General features: G+C 44.1%; 1 protein-coding gene across 4 annotated transcripts in view; it reads right to left on the reverse strand.

Annotated features, from left to right (window-relative positions):
* LRRC74A (leucine rich repeat containing 74A) overlaps positions 1–16,925 on the reverse strand; it is an 18,458-nt gene continuing 1,533 nt past the window's right edge. Inside the window, exons 2-14 of one of the 4 annotated variants that reach the window (XM_072038423.1) lie at positions 14,115–14,225; positions 12,365–12,540; positions 11,730–11,837; positions 10,875–10,971; positions 10,415–10,464; positions 9,559–9,640; positions 7,981–8,066; positions 7,461–7,655; positions 6,638–6,733; positions 3,766–3,909; positions 2,280–2,387; positions 1,530–1,615; positions 1–234 (exon numbers count right to left, since the gene is read on the reverse strand). In XM_072038423.1, the coding sequence (XP_071894524.1) occupies positions 159–234; positions 1,530–1,615; positions 2,280–2,387; positions 3,766–3,909; positions 6,638–6,733; positions 7,461–7,655; positions 7,981–8,066; positions 9,559–9,640; positions 10,415–10,464; positions 10,875–10,971; positions 11,730–11,837; positions 12,365–12,540; positions 14,115–14,225 (1,415 nt within the window). In that variant the 3' untranslated portion in view covers positions 1–158. Of the gene's footprint in view, positions 235–1,529; positions 1,616–2,279; positions 2,388–3,765; positions 3,910–6,637; positions 6,734–7,460; positions 7,656–7,980; positions 8,067–9,558; positions 9,641–10,414; positions 10,465–10,874; positions 10,972–11,729; positions 11,838–12,364; positions 12,541–14,114; positions 14,229–16,925 lie in introns of all 4 variants that reach the window. The other 3 variants (XM_072038422.1, XM_072038424.1, XM_072038425.1) reach the window with 3 other exon arrangements.

Here is a 16,925-nt window from a genome sequence, read left to right on the forward strand (position 1 = left end):
GTGGAACACCAACTTTATTTCCACAGTCAATGACTTACACTATCAGAGCTCTCCAGCATCATACCTCCCCAAGCCCAGGGCCACTCTTAGCTTTCAGTGTTTTAGAGTCAGTGTTTCTCCTACTACCTTTCACTGGGTGACACCTCCTTGCTTCATTTTTACTTATCTTCCTTCTCTTCTTCCTTCATTTTCCCTTCCACAGGGTTCTGTGCCGGCTTCTGCTCTTTTAGGTGACTGATTCAAAAGAAAAAGATGAAAAAATATTAATCTAGTAAAGTGAATCTTGCCTGTCAGATTCTTTAAGCTGTTGATAGGACCCTGAGGAACCAGTCTGAGGTGGGCACAGTAAGGACAACAAAGGTCACAACTCTTCTGACTCATCTACAAAGTGAATATTACCACTAACACACATGCTACAGTGCTAAAATGCACATAAGGAGTAGATACCTGTATTTTTTTTTCCCTACATATCAGCTCAGCAGCATTAATGGCACCGAATGAAGTCTTTGTCGTCCACTGGGTTTCAACAGTTCCTGGTTTGCTTACTGCTCAGCCACAGTTCTGTAGTTTGTGCCTAAAGTAACTGGGAACCCCATGTAACCTCTGATTCAAGATTAACCAGGCTAAGGCCCATGTAGTGCCTGAGAACAGATGCTTCTAGCACAGTACCAACAGACGCAAAGGAATAAAGACTGGATCTAACAAAGTCATTCGCTTCTCAGCTGCTCTTTGAAGACGTTAGGAGGCTAAGAGGTGAAAAGATTTGCAAAGCTGACCCATTGCTTCTAGCCTTAAAACTAGACTGCAGCACACATTTAAACCCATCAGTATGTAGTGAGGGATGGGAATATTTGGCCACGGTTAACAGGGCTTTCAGATGATGAGTCACATGTCAGAGCTGACTGCAAATCTAAGGGGAAATTTGTGGTCCAATGACAAACGGCTTAGCCTGCAGCGACTGACAACCTCCAAGGAGTTTGCTGCTGACTGCTCAGACTCTCAGAACTTGGACATGATTGCTACAGGCACTAAGAAAGATGCACTTTCAAGAGATTGAAAAGTTCTGTAGTTTGAAGGTGGGTTTCCAGGGAAAACTAGATCTCCTAAGAAGAAGGATCAGAGAGAAGGAAAAAATAGGAGTCTCTGAGGATGGAGGAAAAGGTCTGAAGGCACAGATATGCTGTCTTTGCAAATCGCACTGTAGCTTCAGGGGGAGAACAGTGTTGAACTGATGCTTCTCACACAGGCTTATGAGCGTGAATGAAAATGCCATTCAGCTCTGAGATCCGTGCGCTTGCACAGCAAGTTTATAGAACAGAAAAGTAATACTGACTTCTAGCTTGACCCAGTAGGGCTTCTAAGCATACAAGGTGTTGTGTGATCTGCCTTCCACTTAGGTCACGTTGCAGGACAGGCCAAAAACACATGTCCCTTCACCTCCTAAAGTGAGTGAGGATGTGTTTACTTGGTATTGTGCCAAAGCAGAAAGGAAACACAGGACAGGACAGCAAGTGGAGTCACTCACTCACCTGTAGTCCACAATCCCTGTCTGATTCCGGTCCAGTTGGCGCACTAGTTCCCTAATTTGGACTCGATCCAGTGGAATGCTTGATTGCTAAGAGAAGAAGAGAAATGCTAGCAAACCTGGGTACGTTAAAGCAGAAAAATCCTCCATGTCAGACTGGGACCTGGTCGTCTTTTAATAGGCGAGGAGATAGACTCCTTCATAGAAAAAAATGGGATGTAAAAATCCAGAGTGATGCTGGGGAGGATAAAAATAGCTTTTTTTCTTCTTTTTTTTTCTTTTTTTTTTTTTTCTTTTTGGTAAGGATGTAAAATAACATCATGGCAAGCTGACCAGTACTACTGATCCAAGCACCATAGTGGTTTTGGCAGGAAGAAACTTGTTTACTCAGTGTGCAGGGGCAAGGATTTAAATGTCTCTTATTCACTTTCCCATAGCTGCAAGACATAATTATCTTTCAAGATCCTGTAGGTATATCCTATACAAACATCTGAGCTCTGTTGTTACAAGGCTTTTGTGATATTCGAGAGGTGATCCATAATCACTGATGCCCTCTGCAGTATTTACTGGATGTCACAGCATTTCTGTTGGGTCTTGCTGAGGGCTCCACTTTGCAGTGGGTAAATTTGTGAATTTAGCCTTCTAGTTGGAACATCACCAGCAGGGCTGACTGGTGGCTGTGGTGCCGCAGAGGGGTTTTCCCAGAGCAGTACCCCGTCAGGAGAGCCTCCTGGCCATGCTTTCTGGGGCACACCTGAATCATGGCTCTCCGGAAGGCTGTCACAGGGATCTTCATATTTCCATCCTTGTCAATTTTCTGAAAAAAGTCCCAGAGTCGCAGGTTGTGCTCATTCAAATATTTCTAAGAGAAGCAGAGAGAAAACACAGGCACAACCATGAGCTGAGACAGCCGCTGATGGCTGCCACAAGCTCTCCCCTTATTCCTCTGCCTGTCACCCTGCCTTTACTCAGCCCATCCCTGATATAAATGAGTCCTTAACTCCTTATGCAGGCACCGTCAGAAGAAAATACATTTACTCAGGCTAATTCCATTCTTCTCAGTTATACCCTCTCCCTCGAAACAGGTCACAATAGTAAACCTATATCCAAGCTGTTTCTTTTGATAATTGTGCATGCTTATTTGGTCCTCATCCCACCAGCACCACTTGGCTAGGCTGGCCAACCTACAGCCAGTCCTTCCCTGATCACTCGTGCTCTTCTCTAATTCCTGTCTGCCCAAAGGAGAACACGTCTGAGTGCCGTAACTATTAAAAACTGCAAAGCATGCTAGTGTGTCACTAGCCGTGAATGACAGAGGCACTGTTTGATGTGAACTAACAGCCCAAACTTTTACTTAATTTCAGCTGAAGCCATGTCTACAGCAACGTCTCATCCAATTAGCTGAAAATCTGCACAGCAGCTAGAAAAGCACAATGAAGCTGGTAAAGCAGAAGTGTTAGGAACTCAGCGGTGCTCCAGTGCCTTCCAGCAAGGAGGACAGCACCATCTGCTGCTCTCCGTAAAAATTACAGGCCTTAAAAAGCCAAACCATTTCAGTTTAGAACAGGTTTTGTTTATACCATAGCCTATTTTTTACGAAGCGCATTCATTCTGATGCTAAATCACAACTGCCAGGAAAGGGCCTGTGAGAGACGGCTGTTGTGGTGGGCTGGGTGAGCAGGATGCATGCTCCTTTGGGTCAAACCCGAAATCCACCAGTTTGTTTTCCGCAGCTAGCAAACATCTACTCAGACAGAAATGGCAGACAATGCTGTTCAGTGATTACAGCACTTAGGGCTTGCTTATATTTTCATCTTTGACATTGCTTTTTGAAAACTGTCAAACTGTACAGCTCCTCTTTGTATTCTCAGCTGTAGAAGAAGTAATTTGGATGCGCATTTTAAAGGGAACTATGTGGATGAATGATGTCATACAAAGGTATGGCATGATTATTACTAAATCACAACTATGCTAATCAAAAACCACTTTTTTTTTTTTTAGACCAGTTCCCTCAGATCCCAAGGCATTCATTTTCTGAAAATCAAAGGATTTGCTTAGTCAATCTGCATGGAATAAGATAAATGAACACGCAATAGTGATTACGAATATACTTTTCTGAAGGAATTTGACTGAATTTCCCACTTGGAAGAAAGCTTACCCCTTCCAACCTCCCTCCCTCCAGGTGCTTGGGGCTTGTGTACTGTGCACAGGGGAGCTGTGGACAAAGTTCAGTAGCTCACCTGAATCAGTTTCATAGGACTTGGGTGCTGCTTGGGGATCTTGGAGATACGGCCTTCAACTTCACCATAGATGACATCTAGTTCAGGACGTATTTGACATACAAAATCCAGCAACTTGATAAAATTTTCATTCACCAACACATTCTGGTTCATAGGAGGAAGGAGATTGCAGTCAGCGTGTATGCCCAGAGAATGACAAAGACTTGCTTTCATTAACAAATCCATCTACAGTCAACAGTAAGCGTTCTCTCCTAAGGGTGCTGCCATTTCCCATTTCTACTCTTCACTTTGAGGAATCCCACAGAAGCCCAACCCTAAATAACTGTTCTCCTTCCTTCTCTTTTCTCATGTTTGAGTTAGAAAAGGATCTATTAATTTGTGTAGAAATTAATTTGATGCAAGGTAGATGTACATTAGGTAAATGTCTCCACTGAAGACCTCTTATGTTGGGTGATTCTTGTTCACCCCTGATACCCCTACAAGACCTCGGACTCAGTTTTCTGTTTTAGTACTTATAGAATGGGCAGCAGCACAGTGTCCTGTTGTAGGGTTTTGTGAAGTTGGAAAGTAAGCTAGCAGTAAAATATTGTTGCCACTATAATTTATTCTTCCAAATTCTTTAAGTTATAACAAATTTACTCTCATCTTTACTGATATTTTGAAAACATAGCTTAGATTTTGTTCATATCTGTTATGGTAGGAAAATATAATTGTTCATATATTATGTTAGTTACATATTTAATTGTGGGAAATTTCAAGGCAGTTCAGTATCAGGAAAGTCATGAAAGCTTCTCTTTTCTGACACTGTAGGAAGTTCCCATGGCATCAAGCATAGTATTTTCCCCTGAAGTATGTTTATAATGTATCCCAATGAATTCTTGCAGCGTCTTTTTAGCTGAAGATTTCTACATTGCAGTGAGGTCTTGATTGCAATTGCTTGAGGACAGTCTTGAACTAGTCTGGGTCTGGCTGGGCTTACTGGTTTTCATTCAGAATCAACTCTTTTATGGGTGCAGAGTGGCTCATTGATGAGCTCCCTGCAGAGTGCAGGGTAACAGGGCATCTCAGTCCTGGGAGCCCAGCACACGCTCTGCCTGCAGCCAGCTTTCTCCAAGGCTTGCCAGCCTGGCCAAGACCCCAGCAGAAAGCCAGCAGACCACCAGTGTGAGCTCAGAAGCTGCACATAACAGCAATGTGCCTGGCCTGACAAACCTTGCTGGGGTTACCTGGAGGGAGCCAGGTGGTGTATTTCTGCATCTTTGACACAGTCAGCCAACAGCTTGGAAAAAACAACACATGGGCAGCCGCTAAGTAATGGCATTTTCTTTTGTACTATGGTGGGGAAGATGGGTATGTTAGCTGCTTTGATTCATGCCTCCCATAAAATATTTGATAGCCAGTAACTGCAAGCTGAAGCTCTATAAAGAGTAGATTATGGAAGGAATGTGGGGAACAGTTGTGCTTAGAAATGTTGTCAGAAACAATAAACTACATCATTAAAAATGTGCCTTTCTATCGCTTCACCTTTGCTAACGCTGTCAAACCCATGCAGAAGTTTCTAGATACGATCCTTATTTGAAATTCTTCTTACAGACACACTAATTATTCATTCTTTGAAAGTCAAGATAAACTTTTATCACTGGGAAAAGGGGCAGAAAAGGCTTTTGTTTATGTCTTCCCTTAAGTTTCCTGTTAAAGATTACAACCTTTACTAAATTCTTAAAGGTTTAAGACAGCAGCAGATCTTTGGAGATGTGTATTTGCAGATATTCTGAACTGAAATGCAAGACTTCCTGCATCACAGCTGGAAGCAAGTCTGCCAGAGAGATGAGGCATTTACCTACAAACATTTGATTGGGATCCTGTAATGTCATCCTCAATTTATGCCGTTGACTATTTATCTTAAGAAATGCCAGGTAATTTAGACTTTTTGAGGGGTAAGGACACAAAACCATCACTTAACCCTGAAAAGCAGAAATACATCAGTGAGATTTTAGTTGTATTTAGGACTCGTAATGTTAATCAACTCCTTGCCTCAAAATTTCTCAGGTGGCTCCTTTTAAATAAATGCATTTCAATAATTTGATTGCTCAGAATTTAACCAAAATATCTTACTCTTTCCAAGTTGATGAATTGTTTAGATTATTAGTAGCTTAACTAACAGAACCATGGATACTATAATGAAGTCGTTTATCCACACACAGCCTGTTTTAGTTTTCTTACGTAAAATGAGGCCTGACTCCTTGCAGACTTGGCAAATAATTCTCTTTGATGTTAATTTATGCAGAAAAAAATGTCTGCCCTAGAGGAATACCCACTCTTCACTCTTTCTGTGTCTGTCATTTTGGAAGCAGCACATGAGGTTCCGACAATATGTCACACCACCACCATCCAGCTCCAGAGGGAAATGCATACTAAGATTTGGCCTCTCTGATTTTTTTTTTCATTCCACATTAGCTTCTATTTATTTATTTATTTATAATAAAATCACTTTGCTTTCAATGCATCTTTCTGCTCCTCTACATCGTGACAGAATATCAAAGCACTTTATGGTATCTACCATCTCAGATTACCCTGGAGGGAGACAGAATTCATCCTCCACTGTGAATTCATTTCTTGCTTTTGCTCTGCTACTGCAAAATGGGAGTGAAACATGGTGATACTAGAGGTACATCTCTTCAGAGCTAGGCTAGAGTCCTATAATTTCCATGTGGTTCCCAGAAGGGCTGCCGTTTTTATCAATGGCTGGGCATAAATGAAGCAGGCAGCAAGTCTCAGAACAGTTTTGGGAGGGGGCAGCTCTGGGATTCATGTAGTTCCTGAAAATGTATAGTGTATGGACTTTGAGGCTTTCCAGCACATAAGCTCTTACTGAGATGTTGATCTCCTCCATCATGGAATTGGGGTTCTTTCTGACAGATGTAACTAGCGCAGTGGCACCCTCCACGGTCAGGGGATTATTGGCCATCTGTGGGAGAAGAGATGTAGACAGGCATAGTAAGAGTGAGGATTTCATGCAGGAGGCATGCTGTACCCTTAGCAGTGACCCTTTCTTCCCATCCTTCAGTAGGTCTGTAGAATAACTGTGGTCCCTTGTGATGGGTTTGTTCTTTATTTCATGACCTCTTGTCTCTGTCACCCAAAACTCTGCACTGCAGCCTCCCAGTGGAGTTGCCTTCTCAGCCTCCATCTGCCTCCACGTGTGAAGTTTGCCATGTCAGGTCCCTTACATCTGTTGCAGGGGCGTATTGATGTGGGTTGTGCTCAGCCATGTGATGGGGAGAGGCTGAGGCAATGGACTGCATTTGAAGATGTGCTTGCTATTAAAGTTCATCTGAATGGGGAGTTTGCAAGGATGGTGATGTTAAATTTGGCTGAGAATCCAGCTCATAAGCAAGCTGACTTTTCTGAGCTGAATTCCTACAGAATGATTTTGGATTGAGAAGACGTACTAGCTTTCAAGCTTAACCTTTCAAGCTAGTTTGGCTGTTCATTCAGCTTTGCCCCCTTTCAGGATTATTGATCCCTAGCTTACTAGGAGGCAATTTTGGCTTTCTTATTCCAGGACTTGATAATACTTCTTGGGGATAATACTACCAGTACCTCAAGGTAGTGTTGTGGCGTTGCTCTGGTGAGGCAGTGGAAGTTATATATGAAGAAATAAATGAAAGAGCCCTGCCTGGGCTTTGTTTTACCTTCAGGACTTCGAGTTTTCCATTGACTTCAAGGCCCCTGCAGAGCTTCTTGGCTCCCTCATTGTTGATCTGGTTGTTGCTGATGTCCAGGTGAACCAAAGTGCTGTTGACTTTGAGAGCTTCTCCCAGGGCCTGTGCTCCCTCATTCCCAATGCTGTTCCAAGAGAGGTTGAGGATTTTCAGTGCACCATTGCCCTCCAGGAAGAGAAGAAAGATCTCAGCTGCTGCATACCCACCATGTGTACCACTCTACCCTTTCTTGCCTGGATGAGACAGAATCATCTCTGAAGTCACACCCAGCCCAGCCCCAGTGAACCCAACGGCTCTGCAATGTCACCAGGGTCTCTCCATCCATGTGAGTCACCCGTCCTACTCACTGCTTTAGTTCTTCTCCTGGCACTGACTCCTGCTGTCAGTAGGATGAGCCTTGCTAGAGCTACTGAACCCTGCTCAGACCTCAGGGATGTGCATTCCCAGTCATTTTTTCAACCAGGGTGTCACAAAACAGGAGTGTTCCTACCCTGAGACCTGTGCCAAGTGCCACTGTCCCCTTCCTCTTCAGGTGGTTCCAGCTCAGGTCCAGAATCTCCAGTGCCGTGTTGTTGGCTAAGAGAGAGAAATGGAGGTGTTAGCTCCTGAAGAGTGGTCTGGACACAAATGCTGACCCATAGTTAGGGGCAGAGAAAGTTTGCTGGGGATTCAGCCTTGGCCTTCATTAATGTACCTACAGAGTCTTCCCTTCCACTGCATCCACAGAACAGAGAGTGGCTGCTGGTCACAAGCGGAGAGGGAAGACAGCCTTTTCTGACTTAATCACAGAATGAATTATGAAGTAGGGAGGGAGGAAGAGAGTGGAAGGATTTCTTCCACCAGTAGACACTGTCTGCGTTTCCCACTGTGAAAAACGTCTGGATTCTCCTTGCCACATCTAAAATACCAAGACTTGCTCTGCCTGTGTTTGATTAGCAGAGGAGAGGAATTCAGCTTCCTATAGTAGCTGTGCCCAGCTGTATATGTGCCGGTGCCAATTCACATGCAGAGCACACCTCGCAGTGTAAATTCCACTTAGAGCAGGGTATGTGCGAATTCATTCGGGCCTGCTGTGACACTGGGAGGGGTAGGACTTGCTGCCAACGCTTCTCATTCTCAGACAGAATTTCTCATCCAGATTTTCCATGGATGGGAGGATGGACGGAGGCAGATGGTGAATTTAGCTGGCTTAAAAATATTCCCTTAAAAGAAAAAGGAACACAGAAAAGTAACAGATTCTGCAATAATCTTCGCAGCTCCTGCCTCAAGTGAGCTGAAGGGAATGAAAGAAGGGGTGTAAGGCCTTCTGGTTTGGAGATGCATTTTTCTGGGCTGGGAAGGTCACGAGATTTAACACTGATGCTTCAGTTCCCTGCAGGCTTGTCCAGGGCAGGAGCACAGTGCCTTGTGTCCCTCACTGCAGATTCATCTTTTAAAGACACTGACTGCAGTTAGAAGCAGGTTCATGTCAGTGGGAGAAGGAAAGTGCTGATTAATCTGAAGGCTTTGTATTACTGGAATGCATAAGGCACACAGCATGCTCTGGTCACAGGCTTGTGGCTGTTACAATAGCAGGTGTGTTGGGAACACCGAGGGAAGAAATACCATCAGATATTCCTGCAAGGCTTTCCCAGTGCACTAACAGCACCTGAGATTCCTGAAAGATTTTTACTGTTATTTTTGCTTTTCCTCTCCAGGGCCACTACACACTCTGGATCTTACTTTGTCTGACCAGCTAAATAAGGCAACTTTATTTTATTTCTTCCTAATCTGTTTCCCTTGCTGCTTGCTGTACAATGACTCAAGCCATTAGGGTTTGGGCTATAAAAAAAATAAAATATCTTCTGATATAGAAGTCAAACATAGTTGCTAGTCACCTGTGCTGATGAGGGTAAGCAGGGGGACCAGCCAGGAAGTCCTAAGTCCAGTATTTTGCACTACCCACCAGGTCATAGCATGGGACATTTTTGCTGGAGGAGGAAATACGTGTTCACTGTGCTGACCCCATCGTGTCCCCCAGTAAGCATGCTGGCAATCCTGCCTCTGGGGGAGTAATGGATTAAGTTACCGAGCATCTGTCCCAGGAGCTGTCCTCCCTTCTCAGAGAACTCATTGTGGCTGAGATCCAGCTTCTTCACTTGGTAATTGCCCTGAAAGACAAATGTGCAGGGAGAATGAGATCTTCCAGCCAGCTGCAGCCAGCTGCCATGCTGAGGCCCCCACATGAGGATGAAACAGAAGGGTATCAAACACATTGACATCTCCAGCACATGGGGGTTCATCAGCATGGAGATGGCAGCACTGTGTACCCCGAGACAGAGCTTTGTCAGGCATATAACATCACAGCGAGTATCTTTCCAAGACAGCAAAAGCAATGGGGGTGTTATGCAAACTTCCCTTACATGGCTCATGTCTGGTCTGCAGCACATCCTGCAGCTGTTCTGCCCCCCCCTCCTATTTCACTCTCACCACTGCATCCCAACCAAGAGCACTTCCTGTTATCAGTCCAAAGCTTCATGGCAGCTTCTGGTGGTGCCAATGGAACTTTGAAACAGGAACTAAGAAGAGAAGTCAAGCTTCTTTTTGCTGAAGAATTGCAAAATGTTGTGAAGCTGGACTACTTATGTGTCTCAAAAATTTGGTATCACCCAGATGTTCTTCTGTTGTTGTTACACAGCCCCGAAGGTTTGTTTCTCAGCCAGACTCACGCAGCTGTCCTGAGGAAATGTTAATTCAGTCTATCCTTCCCTCTGTCCTCCCAGCTTCCCTCATTTCTGAATTAAGCAAGAGGCACTTAGCAGAATTATGCCAGGAAATCATACGGGCATTGCCACGTGAAATCATGCCAAGTTCAAGCAACTTCAGGACAAGGAGTCTGCTACACAGCCAGGGCTGCAAATGACCTTGGATTGCAGGTAACTCACCATCAATGCCTCAGCAAGGCATGATGCAGCCTCCTCTCCAAAGTTGTTTCCTGGTGAGGAAAATCTGTGTTAACAACGTGCTGAAGTTTCCCTTGGCATTGAGTTGGGGTCTGCAGGAGACTGAGCTTTTAGGTGGAGCATCCAGTTAATCATGGCCCATATCAGGCTTTGATAAGTTAGTCATTACTCCAAACCACAGAGGAAAATTATCCCAAGATGTAAGAGAGACACAGCAATTGTCTAAATTTCTCACACAAGACTGGTTTTCAGAGGTGCTGGAGGTTTAGCTGGCCAAATATTTATTTTGATCACATCACAAAAATCTAGATTTCCACACTGTCACTCTAGGTTACTGTCAGAGCCATAACTGAGAGTCTGACTAATGTCCTTGGGATGAGTGACTGAAATGAAACACACAGTATTTCACTTCCACTGCTACCCCTGGGTGCGTGCAGCCCACCTGAGAGCTGAAGAGCATAGAGATAGGATGCGTTGTCCAAAAGCAAACTGGCAATGGCTTCAGCTCCTTCTGTGCCTAGGTGGTTATTGGATATGTTCTGGGAGGAAACAAGGAAGGATAAGGAGGATGAGCCCAGAGAATGAATTAGCCTTATTGTGTCTATAATGCCCAAGATATTAAAGGAATAATGCAAGATCAGCAAAAAAAGAAGTGCCAGCCAGGCAGTAATTAATAAAAGTTACAGGTGTGTTTGATCCCTGATCCTTCCTAGCAGGAATGAAGTCCTAGAGCCATCAGTTTCACATGGATCATTGTCTTCAGTGAACCAAGAGGCATTTGGCCAAGTATCTTTTTTTCCAATGCAACACATCCCATGGCCTAGTAAAATGCATTTTGCATACCCCAGATTCAGAGTGAAGGAACATTCCTAAGGATTTATATCTGAAAGTTTTGCATTACTCCCTTAATCTATTTACAAAACTTTCCCCATATCATGCTGGAGAATAAAAGTTCCTGACCGAAACATATTTTCCATTGGCTAAGTATGACCTAGAAAGACCTAGTTCTGGTAATTATTGTCACATCTGCTAATGAAAAGAACAATTCCAGGCTCCCAGGCTCTGGGAGCCTCACCAGGCTCATCACGTGCACGCTTCCTCTTTTCAGAAACTTGCACATTTTAAAACTCCATGAGCATAAAATATGACTTTCAGAATGTGAATCTTTTTGCATGGACGCAACTGTTATTTGGTTCAAACTTGGAATGGAATGAATTGGGTTTCTTTCATGAAATTCCTCATATGATTGAACTTGGTGAGCAATACTTTTGGCTAAACACTACATCAGGTTGGGTACCAGTTCCTGAAGGGAGCAATTCTCTCGTAGCATCTCTGCCATGTATATGGCTCCTTCTGCCAGAATGCCGTTATCTTCCAGCTCTAGGTGGGTGACAGTTGCATTGGACTGGGAAGACACAAAGGTAAAAAGAGACACACAAAAGACACATTAAAAGTGACTGAAGTGGGTAGTTTCCTTAGTTCAACAGACACTGGACATTTCCTCCAAACCCCTCAAGGTGTTGCGGGTCCTGAGCAGGACAGTGGTCAGGAGACATGGCATAGCTAGAGCAGTGGAAGATGGCATACAAAAGAGGCACCGTTTTTTGGAGAGGCTTAGAGTAGGTAGGGCTTTCCATTGCTTTTTGCCAGCCTGGAGAGCCAGGTTCAGATCCAAGCTCAAATTGCCCAGACAGGCACCCTGGGCCTGTCCATTGAGCAAAACTTGGGGTAACTCCAGCAAAGGCCGGCAGTTGCCACACAAAGCTTTCCTGTGCAGAGGATTAGAAATATAATGGAGGCTCGGGGTTCCCTTGTGGAAGGTAGGACTTTTTCTCCCACACTGTGTATTCAGTGGTGGCTTCCAAGGCTGAGAGAGGCCTAAACTGCCTACTGTCATTGGCAGCAGTGGCCCCAGTCTTACTAGCTACTCACCACCAGAGCAATAGCAATGGCTTTGACACCTTTGGGTCCTAGACCATGATGGTTCAGGTTTATATAAGGCTTGGCCAAGTTCTGAGTGAAGTGCGAGACAGGCACCACCTCCATCAGCCTGCATGCTTCCAGATACAGCTCTGCACCCGTAACACCTGCAAAGGCTCTCCCAGGATCTACAGAGAAAAAATATATTGATGAGTGGTGCTTGCCCTCCATATTCTGAGGTTGTTTCTCCCAAGTACTTGACTCCCTCTGGGTTCAGAGGGTCCCTTGCACAAGGAACAGCTGACAAGTATGAGGGAATAATTCCCCAAAGCAATCACTCTCACACAGGTTTCTTGGCATTTCTGTGCTAAGCAGAAACATCTGTGATACTTCCTGATGCTGGAAAGTTGAGATGAGGAGCAGAGATGTTCTTACCTCAGCATCCACGACAACGTGGGAGATGGGGATAGCCTGCCAGTGGTCTGCAGAGAACTAAGCAGCCACCTCAACTGAACTCTTACTCTTGGCCTTCACGAGAACCTTATTTTTTGGGTCTTGATTCATGATTCAAACTGAACTATCAACAAGCTGTGCCAGACTCATTGCTTCAGGCCCTAGGTAAAGTTTTACATGGTGGAGCCAAATTAAGTAACACTATGCAACAACAGAAGGGTTTCACTCTTTGAAAGTTATCTTCCCTTTGCTTCTCCACATCCCTTCATCCCACACCTCCGTGAGTTAATGTATCCTCCTTGCTTCTCCATTTGGCATCTGTAGCTTCTCATCAGTCTGCAATATGACTAAACCTTTCTTGGTGTAATTGAGAATTTCTGACATCAGGCAAAAACATTTTCATCATTTTTTTTTTCTTTTAAATTTTAATTGAAGCATACAGCTGATATTGCCAGCAGAGCTAGGGCAGCTCAGAACATCTTGGCTTACGAACAGCAGAAAGAATCCCAGCATTCGCAGCTTGGCCACTGGGTGTTGTTGACACAGCTGCAGTGAGACATATCAATGCAGCTGGCGGCTGCCTTTCCATAAAAACCTGTCATTTGGAATTCCTTCATCAAACCCCATACTTAGAGCTCATATTTCTCCATGTTGTTATATGCTTCCAATGGTCTGACCTCAAGACAAATTCTCTTCTCGTCAAAACCATTTTTCCAGTTCAAACTGAGGCCTCTCACAAAAGTTTTTTTCCTTGCATTCTTATTTTATTTTTTTTTAATTTTCCTTCCATTTATAACAAATCAGCAAGCACTCATCCTAAATTATAGGCAAGTCCTACTGTGACAAAAATGAGTGCAAGACTTGTTTAGCCAGAAGACTGACTTCACTGGGCAGCAGATAAGAGCAACCAGCACAGTCTAGGATAATCGTGGCAAATCTGTGGCATGCAGACCACAGCTGGCACGCAGCATTTCATCAGGAGCACACAAACAGGGCCTGAGGCCCAGCCCTGGCTTCAGCTAGCTGGTCTGGTAGTGCTGGTTATTAAGGACTAGAGGAAGGAGGAAGGCACAAAGGAACAGGCCTATATGCAGGAGGTGAAGGAAGGTGCTTGGTGTCAAAGGGAGAGCTCCTAGAGGGAAATTCATCCCCTCTGCCTTTCTCAATGGCCAGATAAGGAGTAGATGTCAGGACCCTGCTGTGGTCATTTGTGTCTGTGGCCTCCACTTCTGATACATACCTGTTGGTAGGTGCAACACTGACTGTGAGGGGAAAAGCTAGTGAGGGCAGATGAACGGAAAATATTCACCTTTAACTTCTAGGTCAATGTCAGAGCCTTGTGTGGCCTTCTCTGCTGGGGCTTCAGGCGGTGACAGAGGCTCTGGAGTCTCACTGGTGTCTGATACCTCCTCATTCTGATCTGCTGTGAAACCAAGCGGATTCATTTTGTCAATGTCAGCACATTTGTGACTTCCAGCACATGACAGAACTTCCCGCAGCTCCCACTGCACCCCTCTTCAACAAGCTGCAAACGAGCTCCTTCCCCAGTACGGCTTTGTGCCCACTGCTCCCCGTGCTGCGTACCCACATGGTGCTGGCCCTGGCGTGGGGACGGGCTCACGTCTTCACTCCCCATTGAGCTGCCTTCCTCCCCTTCCGCAGTTTTGGAGTCTGTCAGACAACAGCAAATTTCCCCTCTCCATCCCACTTTCCCACAAACCTACAAGCCAAAGCCCTGCCAGCTCCTTTCAGCTCTCCTGAACTGCCTCACGCTTCCCCATGCCCTGGCAGGACACTTGGCTGCCTGTGCTATCAGGCTGGGAATGCTTTGTTGTACTCCTCAAGCAGGGCAGAAGTGTTTGAATGCTATTGTACGTTGGGATTGAGTGTAACCAGACCCACTGGAAGTGGTACAGCTGCTCTTGCCTACAGGTCATAATTTATTTTACACTGAGAGAGAAGGAGAATTCGGAAAATTCCTCTTTACGAGGAATAAATGCATACCAGAATCAGGAATGGTTTTACCAAAATCATTCCTGGTGAATAACTACACTTTTTCTTTCTTCCCCTACTCTTAATCTTTACTTGATTGCCTGTCACTGCTTTTACCACCTTCTTCCCTTACTCCTTACTTCCCTTTAGAGCTCCAGGCTGTTGACCTGTCGGTTTGTGCCCTTCTGGGTGTCATTTAGGATTGATGTATGACGTGAAGCTTGCAGTTTGGCTGTTCACTCAGACCTGCTTGAGGGAAAAAACTGGCCAGCTGGTACCCACATCACAGCATTTCAACCAGCCCTGCAGCTCCTTCATTAAGGCCTTTTCCTTCTGCCAGACTTTTTGTTCAAAGAAAGGGGTTTACTTTAGCATGAGAAATGCAAAAGAAAAGGTAAAAATAGGTCTAAATCCCATGTAAAGAACTCATCCAGATTTGGAATACTATGATAGTACCCACAGATCCTTTTTCCTCAAAGACCCTACAATGCTGGCCATCCACAAACTTCCTAATCTGAGGGGCAGACAGCCTGTTTGTATGCTATGCAAAACCCATCCAGATTTTATTATCTGATAACTGGGCTGTCCTGTGTCCCTCCAACCCTGCACTGCATGGACTGAGCCTTGCAAGGCAGATCCAAAAGTGGTCCCCCCATCCTTGTGGAGCTGTAGGAATTAACACTGATTCAGATATTTATACTGGTAGGGTGTTATTCAGGCAGATATTCAAAAAGCATTGACTCTCAATCATCATTGTTAGAGTCAACGCAGAGAAAAGAGGCAGGGCTGGAGATTCATTATCGCCCTCTCCTTTTCTGAGGCGTTGGGGCTGCAGGCACATCTTCCTGGTCAGCCTTCTTCAGGCACAGCTTTGACCAGTGATGAACCAGGAGCTAGGAGGAGAGGTCACTCCATGGTTTGATGCAAGACTGATACAGGATGCATCCAGAAGCCTGCAAAACCCTTCTGGTATGCTGGGCTACCAATGCCTATTCTCTGGGCACGTTATTTTATTTCATTCCCTCTTGCGTTGTACAAATATATGATAAATCCCAATGGCAGCTTATGCTGTGATAGCAAAGCTCTTTGTTGAACATCAGGCAGACAAGTACATCAGAATAATAACTCAGCAGGAGCAACGAAAAACGGAGCATAGCATTTTGCAGCATGCAGACAAGATGATACGAATGTAAATGCTTAGATTGAAGCAACTTTTTCCATTCATTAAGTGCTGCGCCACACTATATGGCTAGACACTAAACTAGGAGTATAAAGTGTTGAAGGAATCTGTGAAGAAACTGCTACAAGATGCATGTGATTTTGTACGTAATCAAGTTTTAAGCAAAGTATTTAGGAGCCAATCTTCTAAAAGTTGTCGGCTATTGAAGAATGAGTAATGAGGCTTGTATCCTGGTTTGGTCATCTAGTCAAGGTTATCAATTTTTTATCTCCTATTTTAGGTCGTGCCAATGCGGATATCAGAAGATTTCTAGATAAATTATAAAGAAATGTTAGATAAGTGTGGGAAAACATAGATTTCTTTTTTTCCTAGTGTGAGTAATTTAGGCTGCCACCACCACCAAAAGAAGCAAAGCAAAACAACCAAAAATTTTGACAACATTTTGCCTCTAGAATACAGCAGGATTAATAATTATACCAATCTCTCCATGGCATCTATCAGTCAGATTCTGCCAGCATTTTACACAGAATTATGAAATCCCATATGTAAGGAAAAACAGCAGCCAACTGTTAATTGACCAGATATTTCCTATAATAATATTTTTGAAATTAATACTGTCCAAAAAAAAAAAAAAAACAAACCAGAAGAAATATTAACTTTAATATAATCACTTGGGCTTGATAGCAGGGCACTAATTATGTCAGACTCCATTTACAGAGTAAAAACTTCAGGAGTTTATAGCCAAGAACAGAAGCCTGGTTTGCAGAAAAGCTATCTAAAAGGGCCTAATCCCACACATACAGTAAATTATTATTGCTGGATCCAAAAAAAAACCAAACAGATTATCTTTATGGAAAAAGAAGAACAGATATTTAGTCAAATGCTATTCTGAAACAGTGGAAGACATCCTGAGAAAGGATCTCATCTATTAGAGCAACCATCAGGGAA

Source organism: Anas platyrhynchos, chromosome 5, assembly GCF_047663525.1.
Source record: "Anas platyrhynchos isolate ZD024472 breed Pekin duck chromosome 5, IASCAAS_PekinDuck_T2T, whole genome shotgun sequence".
NCBI lineage: Eukaryota > Metazoa > Chordata > Aves > Anseriformes > Anatidae > Anas > Anas platyrhynchos.